Below are 14,446 nucleotides of genomic sequence, written 5' to 3' on the forward strand. Positions count from 1 at the left end.
TTACTTACTTGTTTTCTTTTGAACTCGTGTTTTTTACATAAAAAATTTTAACGATAATCGGAAACTACGTTGTTAGAAGAAATTTTATGTTTCGGAATGATATATAGATTTATCATTTTGTTAATTTTTATTTGCAATTATAATAACTATATTATAAGTTAACTTTATCATTATAAATATTATATATAAGCGCATTTTTTAAATCGGGAAGAGCGTACATACAGAACAAGATTTAAAAATGTGTTAATAATATATATCACGTGTTAACGCCAATAAGCTTTACTTTTTTTTCGTTTTTTTGTTCGTTTTTGTTTGATTTTTCACACAAACTATCGCAACTCAGAGAGTACAATAATTTTTAAGGCAAGATCGGAGCTCTCTTTGATAACAAAGGTTAATATACCATAGATACATTAAAGTTATTTTGTGATAGTATGCAACAAATTCAAGTTTTCACTCCAAGTATTTTCAGTACAAAAATTTAACTTCAGAAGACAGGTTAAAATACAAATTAGATTTTAGAGGTACATCGAGTTCCGCCAATAAGCTTTTTTTCAAAAATTTTGTCTTCCAAACAAAATAGTTTTACTAATGATGGTAGAAAAAATAATATTTTCTCGTATTTCAAAGGAATCGCATATTTTTATCTTAAAGAGTCTCTAGTCATGTGTGCCTTGGCCCTTACTCCCTGCATGGTTTCCATCATAAATACTTAATAGACTACACCTTAAAAAAGTGTGATTATTACAAATTTTCTACATACTATCACAAAATGTAATAAGCATTTTGCTCATTCTTGTAATTACCACGCACTTTTCTCTAACTTCATCAACGATTCGTTGCGTGGTGACAACAATTGTGCGTAAAATCGCATTTCACACATTAGATTCATACATTACGGTACTTTGGTCTTATAGAAATAGAAAATAATTACCGAAAAACAGATTTTTGTTCACAAAGTCATAAACTCACTTCATTTCCTGTTATGGTTTTATCTACGAAATAACTATCTGTAGTATAGACTGATTGAAGCAATTTTTTTTTTCTTAACTTCAAATGATTCGAGTTGAGTGCATTACGGCAGACTCTTTCACGTTTTTCTCCGACGTCGCCTTAAAAAAGTCACATATGTTATGATAGTATAATTTCGTATTAATTTATACCTCATACCGTGTAAAAAAATCCAACTCTGTTTTTGACAATCAGTCAACCAGTCAATAATCACAACGACGATAAAACGGTGCATTACGGAAAACATACTGAAAAATTTGTTTGATACACTTGATCAGAAATGGTACTTTTTCTAGCACCAAACTAAGCAAGAGTATTATTTCTGACCAAGTTGGTCTGAAAAAAAGCATACACACTACGAGAGCTAGCAAAGAACCTCTCAAATCTCATTTTTATCGTGGAAATATTCATGAGATTTTAGACTTGCTTCTTTTTTGCTTCCAATAAATGTGGTAATTTTTTTTTTTTTTTAAACATTTACATGTCTTAAATAGTTTAAACACAATAGTAATTAATGCTAATGTACATTCGCATATATTTATGTACAATATGTATATATAATATATTTATAACTTAATAACATTATCTTATTTGTAGACATATCTGTTGATGATAAATGCAGCAGTCTTCGATAAAAGTATTTTAAGTTTCACAAAGAAATTGTGTACGTCAGTTTTAATAATGATTCATTTTTTCGCCTTCTTCGTTCGATTATGTAGAAGATTTATTATTGTAACATTTATTTATCGAATAAAACTTATTACTAAAAAAATTACAGCAGCAAAAGTATTAATTTTCTTTAGAAAATGTTCTTATATCTTTTAGAAGCACGTAAACCTTTTTATCTGCCGTTATGACTTTAAGAGTATGTAGAAGTAATTATTTTTATTTTTTTTTTTCCAAGAAGTAACTTGGATACTCCCTTAAACATGTATACGGTAGAAAGAGAGAGGTATGTATGTGTAAGTGAGAAGTGCAAAGATTTTTGGAAGGCAAAAAGTGGACGAACTATCGAAACTGATGACGCAACGGTAAACTACAATCAGACACTTATTTTGATAGATTAAAATTATTCGCATCTTATAAGGACGAGAATAATAAAGCATATTCGTCATACAGATATAACCGATTATTGCGTCTGCTTTACATATGTTTCAAAAGTACAGTTGTGACGATCTTTTCTTTTAATAACGTAAAATATATTTTTGTTCTCCGCTCAAGGACATTTCCGAAATCTAATATCCGATCACACTAATTCTTAAATTATTCATAACAATATAACAGTATAACAATAGAAAATTTATCCTGTGTAACAATAGAAATATGATGGAAAATTTTCGTTGTGGGAATAATCAATAATTGTTTCACTATAACAAACCGTTCATTGGTTCAGTGTCATTAAAAACTAATTTAATAAGAAATCGATCAAAAGTCACTGGGATAATTTATAGTTTGCCAATGAACAAATACGGTTGCCGTTTATTTACTTTTCACAATCAATGTGTAATATATATATATATATATATATATATATATATATATATATAGATATCATAAACGGTACGTATTATACACTCATGTGTATGCGTATATTTACATAGAACAGGTATTAAAAAGTAGAAAGTGTAAAATATCACAAGAACTAGAATGATTTATTACATTTCAATAAGGCTCAAATTGATAGACGTAAGTTCATTTCGAAATATAGTGTAAAGATCACATTGCAAGAAACCAATATTTATATCCTAATGTAATGTAATATCTCAATGTAATATATACCTTAAAGATATACTCAACAATTGAAATGGAATCAATGCAAGAACTTTGCCGACCGTAAATACGAGAGATTGCAATTTCGTAAACTCTATATTTTTACAATAATGAATGTACATCGTAAAAAACATGTACGCAACAATTATGACATTCGTTTTTATGCACTTGACTAGAGTTGACAATTAATCGTCAATGAAGTAGTCTAAAGAACTGGAATAAAACGGTTTAAGTAATAAATAGGTACAAATACCTAAAAACTATCGCATAGTTAACACAAGCGCATCAATCACATCAAAGGTTGACGAAATGGGCTGCATAGATTAACTAATTCCATTGTAGAAATATTCATGTTATTTCACTACAATCAGTCTTTGGTACGACTATGTCAAGCATCATTAGTTATAAATACGCAGCTGCCCGTAAAGGTGGTGACCCTTAAGTTAATATGCGCTCTCACGTTTTTGAAACAATCTATGTCTATATCATTGAAAGCTGAATGATTTTTACCAAGTCACCAAGTAATAATTTTGTTGACAAATATAATTCAGTAAATGTACAAGTCAACTTGTAAATTTTTATAGATTTGCAAAAAAGTTAACCAGTTTTAGTTGATTACGAGCTTTTCACTGACAAAAATCTTAAGAATAAATCACATTTTTTCGATTTTGTGCACAACTTACATGTAAAATGCATCGATAAAAAAATGGAGAAAAGCATTTATGTTGCACTCTAAAAACTACCGACTGTCAATTATAATATAAAAAGTGTGACGAATTTTAATAATATGGTAACGTTACTTTACACAGTAAAAACGTTTAAAAACAACCACGTAGGGCAGTGAAGAAGACATATTTTTCATCCTTAGAAATCTGTTTTTAAAAGCATACAAAAAGTAAAAGCTGTACGCATAGTATACTCTCAAATCGAAGCTAATTTTTGATTTTTGATTTATTTATTTATTTTTTTTTTCACGCGATGTCGAAAAATTAGTGTTTCCAAAATTTTCCGTCAATCTGCTCACACAAAAGCGCTTGGTACTTCTGTGCATTTTCGAAGACCATCGCTATAACATAAGAAAAAACTTTTGTTAGTGCATACACAACATTAATCAAAACGGAACGTGAATCGTACACAAAATATAGATCATGAACGTAAAGGTTTAAGGTGATTTTTCAATCATTTAATTTTTACAATGTATAAAAAGTAGTTGGTATCGTGAAAAGTGAGTGTGAACACTGATCTTACATTAGTGTACACTGAGAAAAAAATTAGGATCGGTCGAAAAAAATTTTTTACTGATTTAAATAAATTATTGACTATAATACAAAGAAATAAACATTTTATTAGATTCGAATAAATATTCTTATTTTTAGCATATTAATGTTTAGTTATATCCAATACATTTTTAACGATTGAATCAGCGTAAATTTTCAGTTAAAAACAGTTTTATTGCCAGCAAATGCAAAAAATTAATCCTGAATGAGTACTTATGTGACTTAAAAAATAAATTAGAATGATTATACGTTTATTACTTTTGAAAACATAATTATTTATTAAAATTAAATACAACTATCAGCTCCATAAATATTTATTAAAATTAAATAAATATTTATAGACCTGCAACTGAGTCAAATATAAATAAATAATTATTTATTTTAATTATAGAAATACATATTAAAACAATCATGAGATAAACTTTGACGGCTTGATTATTTATTGAGTCTTAAGTACACCAATTCATAATACTGAAGTCATTATTGATTTGTTTAAATTAAATAAACATTCATTTTAATTCAAGAAATTTATTAAAATTTAGTTAATATTTCATTGAAATAACAATACTACACACATTTTTATTAGGTTTTTAACTCCTTACATTTCAGATTATTATTATTTAGTAGATATTAAAAATTTATAAAAATAAGGATCATATCAGTTATGTTACACGTATGAAACACTAATTTATTGAAATATAGAATGATAAATATTTAATAATACATAATATATTGATTAGTCACGAGCTAAATAAATGTGAATTATTAATTAAAAAATGTAAGTTACGTGAGATCCTACGTAGTTTTTCTAAATGAAACGCTAATGCGTACATACAGCTTACTTAAAATTTGTTGTGCTTGAATAACGTACAAAGCTTGAATTAATCATTAACCAAGTATTTTTAAACAGATAATTAAAAAGATTCATAAAAGTATATAATAACTATTAATTAATTTTTAAAAACTTTTTTTGTTATAGAGATTTGTGTAGTCAATCCCTTTTTCATTAAAATTAATATTTTATCAATTTTAATAATTATTATATCAAACAGTAGTTTACATTCATATTATATCAAATAGTATTTTTTATAGTATTATGTATTATTTCCAACCAATCCTATAAAAACAAGTCTTAAACACTTTTATTTAAAAAATAAACTTTTAATTTCATTAAGAACTATAGTCATAACCTCTCATGAATTATTTTTTGGTATACTACTAGTTTCAACTGTTTTGACTAAATTAAACTTAAACTGAATGCAGGTAAGGTATCAGTAGGGGGTGCAATGTACAAAACATATGGCCTTGTAATATTTCAATACTGGGACTACCTCATGCATCAACACACTTAAATTTCTCAGTTAGAGTACAAAATAATGGTAAATTGTAAAACTTATCAGTACGTGATGTAGGTGATTTTTCTACAAAGGTTAATAATAAGGTTAATAAGTGTAGCTTTATCAAAGTCTAAGAGCAAGCGGGAAAATTTGTAATGACATCGTATTTTTTGTTTTCTTTGTGTTAAAACATACTCATACTAAAGGTACTTAATTTTACTAGAAAATAAAACTATTAGTGGAAATAGAAAGCATTTGGTTAAATTTCAATTAGAAATAGGGGCACTTGATGCAAAACGGAAAATAAATAAATAATCAAATGTATGAAAACAAAAAAAAAAATTAAAAAAAAAACAAATTACTCTAACTGTCGTTGATTAGATCACAAAATTACTTGGAAGTAGGCTTTGACAGCGCTGGTTGTATAGGGCCTTGCTGTTGAACGACAGTTTGTTGAGCAGTTGGTTGTTGTGCTGGTTGTTGGCTTATTTGAACGATCGGTGGATTTGGTTCCCGATAAAATCTAGCGAACAATTGGTTCAAGGTCATAATTTTCCCAATGCCTGTGTCGGGATTCATTTCAATAAAACTATCCAAGTTGTCTGAGCAGGCTGGGTAAAACATTGAAAGTTTCAAAAATGTTAGAAGTAGTAAAATTGAAAATTTAAACGCGAAATATCGAGAATGAATAAACAGTTGATTAACTCACTTGGAGTACAAATTGGAGGATAATCAGGGGGAGTTTTGATCCACGTGCCATCTTTTCTTTTCATATGTTGCCTGTTGGAAGCAAAAGTCCTGAGGTAATCGCTAGCGGACACGACTCTAAACTTTCTGTGAAATTTAGGAGATAACGCTTCATCCCTTCGAAAGGTCTCCATGGCGTACTTCCAGAAGAATGTAGGAAAAGGCAATTCGCTGTCAAGATCGTAAACCACTGCTCTGTCGTCGGGTGCATAAATAAGTATAACGTGATAGTCCTGCGCACGCAATAAAAATAAATATTAGGTACGTGCAAAATCGACTAATTTAGCATGTATGTGCAGTATTTAATTTTTAGATTACGCACCCAAACTACCATTTTATTTTCTTCTTTGGAAGAGAGCTGCCTCCACAATGGTACGGTACGATTTTGATTACTTACGAAAGCTACGTGACAAAACTTTAGTTCGGTGGGATGTCGATTTTCAATATCTTGACATAATTTCCAAACATTTTCTTCGCTGAAATTCGATAATCCTTCATTATGTGTGCACAGTGATACGTACATAATGCATCTCAATGAACTACAGTTAATGGAAAAATATTTATTGGAGTTATTTATATACCCGTTATATTTAATTATAAGTAAATGTATATTTAATATTAAAAATTATAATTAAACATAACGGAAACATGAATAATTCTAATAAAATTTTAGTTTACAATGATCGATTGTAAACAATTTTCAACCTATGTGTTACTCACCACTAGATACAACTCATTTCAATATACTTATGAAAGTTGATTTTTTAAAAGCTTCTGTATTTAAAACATATTAAATATTATACTCACAAGTTTTTTTATTACGTACCTCAGCTCCATATAATATTAAACGTGTTATTTTTAAATTGAGTAGTTTGCAAAATTTCAAATGTACATTGGATTTATTTTTATTACTTTAAAGTAATATTGTGTGAAAACAGTTCATACGTTATGTTCTGAGTGAATTACTAAAATATTGTACTGCAGTAACGTTTATCGTGTGATTGACAAAATCTATCAACTAATTCACATTACTATCTGCAAAACAATATAATTGCATGATGTCTTAACATTGCAGCAATATTTTACATAATTGTATTTTTTTTTATGTACGTCATTGCAGTACGGTATTGTAATTAACTACACTATTAGTACAAAAATTTGTAATGCTCTAGTGCGGGATATTACTTTTTTAATATTCCTAAAGTATTGTTCCAACACTTTTGTATTATTCTCATCCTGGAAATCAAATACTTTGAGACATTATTAAAATATTGGACAGTAAAAAAACCTGGTAGACAAAGCATTCAAATAGGTCAAATTTGAGTGATAACATAGCGCGGAATCTATTTTAAACTCTTTATAATATCATCCCATTCTGGGGAAAAATAGGTTTGTCCAACCAAGGCATGTCCTTCGTTTTTTATTAAACAAATACTAAACCATAACAAAGTCTTTTTTCATACTTTTGATTCTGGCTCTTAGCAGTGAGAGCTGAAAAAAACAGAATAAGATAATTTGTTCCTCTTTTATTTATCTATCGATCTGAGAAAGTTACAGTATTGCAAAGCGTCTTTTCGAAAAATTGCAGTGCACAAAAGTGCTAAAATCTTATTTAAAAATTTATACTTGTTCATTTGAAACTTTACCATTCTTCAATGAAACTACTTTAAAATTTAAGAATTGATGGCATCTAGGTAGATCTTACAATATTCCCAAGTTCTTCTTGTAATATTTTTTTCTTAGTTTGGGGTTGTTTTTTTTATCTTTGGACGTTTACTGCGTCTTCAGTAGGAAAAAGAGTTCACATCTGGTGCGCATCCAAATGGAGTCCTTGTTGCTTGTTCTGGCGACATACGCCACAAGGTAAGAAAACTACTACTAAATGAAAATAATGGAAACTGTAATTTTTAATGTCAATTTGAGCACTTTTTAGGCACGACTGAAACTCAGGAGAACCTTATAGTTTTACCAGAGCATAAAGTGTGAGTACCCTTCAAAATTATTGTTTTTGCGTAAAAAAAATTTTGGTAAAAAAAATTTCGACCGCCACCTCGGCGTCAAGGATGTAAATGTATGCATGTATGGGCGTAATTAATTTTTTTGACTAACTCGTATAGTTTTTGTCGAATTGGGCTGAATTTTGACAAAGAGCTTTGTCTTTTATATCTTACGTGTTGGTTTAAAATTAGCAATATTTCCTGTTTTAGAAAAAAATGGCAGTCATTTTAAAATAGTGCTTTCAGTGAAAAAAAAACAGTTTTTGGCTATAACTTTTTTTACGTGATATTTTCGAGGTTTTCTGTAAAAGGCAAAGTTGAAGATATAATTGAAATACAACTTTTTGAACTAAAAATTTGTATGCAGGATGTAACCCAAACGTTCTGTGAGCCAATAAGTGCTCAAAAATCGCAAAAACGTAGTTTTTCCCTATCTAACTTATTTGTTTTGTATTTTAGATGATCAATTAAATGTGGGAGGAAAAATTAAAGATTTCGTTGAAATATACGTTTTTTCATTTAAGATACTTAGTTATGAAAGCAAGTTGATGCTGTAAATCACTATTAATACCACAAACTCGCAAAACTATCGTTTTCCCCTATGTAACACATTCGTTTCACATTTTAGATTACAAATTTAATATAAAACTCATAGATCTTTACAAGGTATCACTTTTCTGTCTGTTAGCTAAAATTAACGCCATGAATCGCAAAAAAATGATAAAATAATAGCTTGTTCAGAATATATACGATTGACGCTTGAGGCAAAGCGAAGGGCGCTAATCATAGAGCTCTAAGGCTTTCTTCTCTTTGTCTCGTAGGATGTATACATTTTTTTACCAACCCTGCACCAAAAAGTACCAAATTTTCACACAGTGTGGTAATAACAGTAATATACTCCCTTATATCAGTTGTGCCTTATATGCAAATACTCAACTTTGCGGTAATTTAACTAGCGCAAGTCAATAGATGATCAAAAGAGGAACAAATTATATTTGGCTGTTTTTTTACACTTTGGAAAACTGTTTCTGCGCTATTTCCCAAAATTGACCTCATTCACTATTTTTTCGTGTCTTGTCTACCGGATTATGTATAATTTTCCTCGTCATAGATATGGAGAAAAATTGAAATTAGTCGAGACTTTTTATTGTAAATTCACTCTGAAAACTCAATAAAAACTTTTAAAAAAGCACACTGACACTAAAATTGTTTGTTTTAAGTAATTTACATGTTCTGTTGGATTTTTATGGAATATAGAAATATTAATTGGAAATAGAAGTATATAATATAAATATGAAATATGGAATATGACCTTGTTTTTGAACTTTAAAAAAAAAAAGTGAAGATTACTCTGTGCATTATGTTTCCTTAGAATTAAACACATTGTGCCGTTCTTTGGAGTAAAGTTAGGAGTGAAACAGTTAAAATCTAATCAATTTACCAATAGTAGCTTTCGTACCTGGTGGCGCATATCGCCAGAGCAAGCACTAGGCCCGAAGGACCTGCAAAGTAGGGCCCAAATGACTCCTTGTGCTTGCCCTGGTTGGATGCGCATCAGGTGCGAACCCTATTTTTCCTACCGAGGGTACACCCAACCCTCAAAGTAGCCCAAGGTAGGAAAAAGTATTTTTCTTGGTACAAATTTAAGGTTACATTTTGAAACATTAGAAAAAGTGGTAAATGTTAAACGTTACAGTTCTAAAATCTGAATATTAATAACATTGGCACTTATTCCTCAAGCTTTAAATTTTTATAACTTTTGGTAATGTCATTCTTTTTGAACGTTAAAAAACAACATTCAAGCTTATTTTTAATACTAATGTTACATTATACATCTTTTTACGTTTTTTTTTGGAACAAATTTATGATGAAATGAGTAGAAATCATCGTAAAGTGGGTTTTGACATTTACTATTAAAACTTAAAAAAAAAAAAAACCATAAAAAAAAGTGTCAAGACGAGAACTATGAGTTCACCATAATTTTCTCATTTCTCAAGACCTCTAGAAATAAAAGAAAAAAAATTTGAACATTGAACAATTGAAAATCATCACATGATCGTCGGGGGAGCTAGTTTTTCCGAATCTCCCCCCCCCCAAAGAAAATTGTTTTTTTTTTTTTTATAAATCTCTTCAGTATCAGTAGTAAATAAACCTCTAACGAGAATCACAGTATAAAAATTAAAAACTATTTGCCATGAAAACCTACCGTAAAAACCTTTGAGGTGTTTAATTTACTATATAATATAAGCGGAAATACATTAAAAAATTGTTACTGTATTTCAGAGCGTCTGCTGTTCCGAAATCAATTTTCCAAGTTATATTCGTGTTTTTTGCAATACAAAAATTATTTCTACATCACAACTCATTTAGGAAAATGTTATACTGTTAATAACCTATCATTTAATGCAAAAAAACATTGATTATTTGAGGAGGGGGAAATTCCGAAAAAGTACCACCGCAAATTTTCTGAAAAAACTCTCTAGACTGAACCAGGGAAAAGCAATAGAGCATAGCGTACGCCCTTATTTACAATGTTTTAGATTGTATTGCTCCATTGCATGAAAAAATATGAAAATTCAAAGCATAAAATATGAATGCGCCGATACGAGGTGTGTGTAAAATTCGCGCAAGGACAATCAATAAAGCACTGGAAAGTCCGAGCGAGCACGCAAATATAATAAGGAAGAAAAAAAAAGCACTCAAGAGCAACGTACATTAACTGGAGCACGGAAAAAAGCGCGCACGAATACCATATAACGTCCGCCTACGGGCAAGCTCTCGTGGGTATTATATCGCTACATCTTTTTATTCACTTTTTCCTATGTACATGATCCGGAAAAGTCAGTAAAAAATTTCGAGAAAAATAAAAAAACTATGAAATCAAAAATCATCGAGAGTGCCGAATACGACGGTATGTGGCAGGACATGAGGTCCTCGTCAGCGGGTTATCTCTGCAACAAGAGTATCGATCCACCTTTAGATCTGCCGCAGTACCTACACTTGCAGCAGCGCAGTCTCTTTTTCTCTTTTACTTCCACCCAAAGAGGATGGAGAGAGAAAAAAAGCATGTGTAAGCGTACCTCCGTACCTGCCGTATGTTTTTGAGGACGTTTGATTTTTTTTTTTTTTCGCCTTCTTTGACTAACAGGTAGGGCTGTGTTCCGAAAATCGAACTTGTCACTTACCAGTAACACAAAAATGACGAGTTCTTAAAGTTACTGGTTGGTACCGAGCATATCTTTCGGAGCACAGCCTATACAGATTCTTGGGTTTTACACATGAAAAGTTCCGAATAAACAAATCTCAAGCCTACTTACCAGAAGCAGCTCGTGTAGACGCAATCGGAGCGCTTTGGGAACAGTAACAGCAAGGGAGGCTTCACGTTGTTCTCCCCAGCCATTTTCTTTGTTTACAAACTTTATCGGCCGTCTGCTCAAAAACTATATATTACGTATATATAGATATATGTATATATGTATATATATTTATGGTGCGTTGCCTGACAACTACAGGTATCCTTTATAATTGGAAATACAATGTAGATGCAAGGAATATCGAACTGATTTTAGATCCTTGTGAGGATACTGTTAATCTTATTTTTTTCCGCAGTTTTAGGAGTAAACATATACGCGTATTATAACACACTTGCTGATAGTAACGGGCTATGCCAAATAACTGAATTACTAAATAAGCAGAATAAGGTTGTGCGCGCGTGCGTGCACACGCACTCTATATATACTAACTACTTCTGCTTGCTGCGCGTTCGTTGTAGGTACTGCTTGCTACTATAAAATACTAGAAAATAAGTCCATAGGATTGACATACTGATGATACCTAATAATAGGGTGCGATATAGGCAAACACTTGTCCTTATAGATAAACTCACTTTTAAATTGAAACGAGCTATGTTATACCAACCGTCGGCTTCAGGTTAAGTTCAAGTTTTAGTCGTATCACTGAGGGTTTGAGCATCTGACCACAGATGGCGCTTGATAGCCCAAGCTTTCTAGAGACTAGATCTAGAGAGGGTCAAGGGACACTGGGCACTACTGGGATAGGGTCGCAGATGCGGGAGGTTCTCTTGATTGGCTCTGCCATATTCAGGACCAACACGCACACAATCCTAATCAACCAATCATTGGCTCGGAATCTCATGTCTGCATCTGAAAGCTTCATAAGTTGAGTACTAGCTCCACTGTCCTATAGGTTATTATCGATAAAGTGGCAAGTTTCAAAAATGGGAAGAGAAGGCTCGTGACTATCAGCGCCACCAGCTTTTATATCCTTACACATTGTGGCGTGATTCCGAAGTTTCAAAAGAAGGCTCTCAAGGGCCGATCCCAAATATCCCAATACACTAGACGGACAAATATTCGCGATTCGCGACCCCTACAACACAAGGTCCTTATGCTGTAGCCCGGTATACAGCCTGTAGGAGTCGCGAGTCGCGAATCTGTCTGTCTAGTACACATCAATATATGCTTGAGCAATATTCGCTTTGAGCGCAATTCCAAAATCGCGCCCCCACTAGAGACTTTGAAAACGATTGGTCGTAATCCAGGTAATCCTTTTATTTATCCGGTGATAGTGCACTGCGCATGCGGCGAACTCCCGAAAATCTGGGAGCCTTGGTGTGGCCTTTAAAAGAGTAATAAGAAGTTATGTGGGATGGCCTACACATTTAACTGTACAATACAGAGAGATGCACATACACCCACACATTTTTTTATCTACGCTATAAAACTAATGAACATATACGTATGATAGTATATTTATAAATAGTGATGCAAAATAATTTAAAAATTAAATTTCATGAGCTTGAAACATTTTTATTCTAATAGTATCAATTTTTCCAAAATTACTGATATATATGTATGATGTAATTTTAAAATGAATTTTAAAACGAAAAACAAGGATTTCAAAAACCAAAGTTACTGTTGGCACAAATATGGATAGCCTGTTTTTTAGAACGACTCGTGTATATATGTTATTGATTATTTTCTGTGTAAAACCCGAAATGCCCACTAATCAAAGTTCGATTTTTTGTTTCGTTGGTGGTAAAACAGTCGTGACAAAAATATGTATGCTTCAATAAACACATTTTCACTTAAATATGCAAACGCGTGCGTTCAATAAATAGCCTAGTCTGACACAGACGCACTGCCTGATCGAAAGGACAGATAAAAGGATAAAAAATGTGTCAACTACAGCACGTACAAACTATATACGGATAACTAAAAATAATTTTTTTCCATAGCTTTAAGCTAAGGCGTGGAACAACAATTTTACTGTCTCTAATATTTCTCGTAGTATTTTTCCTGTGTGTGAAGCAGATAAAAAATTACCTTTTTTTCATCAGCTCAACTTTGGTGAAATACCTGAATTATTACGCAAAAAAAAAAAAAGATGAGCTTAAACGAATCAATGGGTTGAGAAGCCTTAATTAAAGATTAGGCATCTTGTATTTGTTGTCACAGAAAAAATGGAATTTGAGTTTTTTGTCTTTTTAATTTCTACTGTCGAGAAAAATTTTAATTTATTACAGGTGTTTGACCAAGTATAATATACTGATAAGATTCTTTAGAAGACGCATTTCTTGATTCTAGTCAAAAGATGTACAAAAAAATATGGGAAACAATAATCACGACCCATAAGTTAGCACGAAGGCTTCCTCATGCTTTTTGTAATTTCTTCCTAATGCCAACGGAAATAAAAGAATTAGGGTTGTTGGGATTGAGGAAGAGCAGTGGCCACGTGTTGAATTATGAATTGTATCGATTCTCGTAAATAATATATTTTAGTACTTAATAATAAATTTTGAAGCTCAACCAATATACTTTTTTGATGGACTAAGCAGTACTACGTGTATAAAATGAGTTTTACGAAAATGCGTATCACTGATACGTTACATGTAAAGAGACATAGTACATGAGTGGGTTTGACGAATATTAAGTGTTCAAGAAGATGATGGGCTGAAGAGGCTTTGTATGGTAACAAAAATTTTAAGAAAAAATCACTCATGTGTATGCATAAAAAAATGCATGTCTGTGTAGGTTTTACATATTCAGAGCGTTCAGGAAGAGTGTATAATATTATAGAGTAAGACTTAGAGTATAGACTTTTTGAACTCGTGCTCTGCATAAGTCAAAGAAATGTGAAATAAAATTTTTTTTTATGAGATTTTTCTGATACAGAATCAGTAAGGAGGTTTAATCGTTTTTTGAGATGATTTATTCACTCGTTGAAAAAGTATCATTTAACGTTGCTCTCATTGGCAAGATTGATTATTCAGCTTTTGTTGCATAAA

The 14,446-nt window shown here is 31.2% G+C and overlaps 1 protein-coding gene across 2 annotated transcripts; it reads right to left on the minus strand.

Moving 5' to 3' along the window:
* Positions 1-2,620: 2,620 nt before the first annotated feature.
* LOC106639212 (protein N-terminal glutamine amidohydrolase) lies at positions 2,621-11,886 on the minus strand. Of its 2 annotated transcripts, none has more exons than XM_014352715.2 (5): positions 11,457-11,886; positions 6,465-6,618; positions 6,105-6,375; positions 5,790-6,006; positions 2,621-3,847 (listed from the first exon to the last, which is right to left on the minus strand). In XM_014352715.2, exons 1-5 carry the CDS (start codon positions 11,537-11,539, stop codon positions 3,802-3,804), a joined length of 771 nt encoding a protein of 256 aa, XP_014208201.2. In that variant the 5' UTR covers positions 11,540-11,886; the 3' UTR covers positions 2,621-3,801. The 2 variants fall into 2 exon arrangements, with proteins under 2 accessions (XP_014208201.2, XP_089447376.1); XM_089591250.1 differs by having other exon boundaries at positions 5,758-6,006.
* Between the last annotated feature and the right edge of the window lie 2,560 nt (positions 11,887-14,446).

The sequence above is a fragment of the Copidosoma floridanum genome, unplaced genomic scaffold, assembly GCF_036245765.1.
Source record: "Copidosoma floridanum isolate Cflo_tuat_1 unplaced genomic scaffold, Cflo_Japanese_pri ptg000013l, whole genome shotgun sequence".
Classification (NCBI taxonomy): Eukaryota; Metazoa; Arthropoda; class Insecta; order Hymenoptera; family Encyrtidae; genus Copidosoma; species Copidosoma floridanum.

What these genes read in the sequence shown, in the direction of transcription:
- LOC106639212 (XM_014352715.2), bottom strand. Translation starts at nt 11,539, where the DNA reads ATGGCTGGGGAGAACAACGTGAAGCCTCCCTTGCTGTTACTGTTCCCA. An exon ending in GTCTACACGAGCTGCTTCTG is followed by an intron (nt 6,619 to 11,456) that starts GTAAGTAGGCTT and finishes ATCGAATTTCAG; the next exon opens with CGAAGAAAATGTTTGGAAAT. An exon ending in CTGTCAAAGCCTACTTCCAA is followed by an intron (nt 3,848 to 5,789) that starts GTAATTTTGTGA and finishes CTTATGTTATAG; the next exon opens with CGATGGTCTTCGAAAATGCA.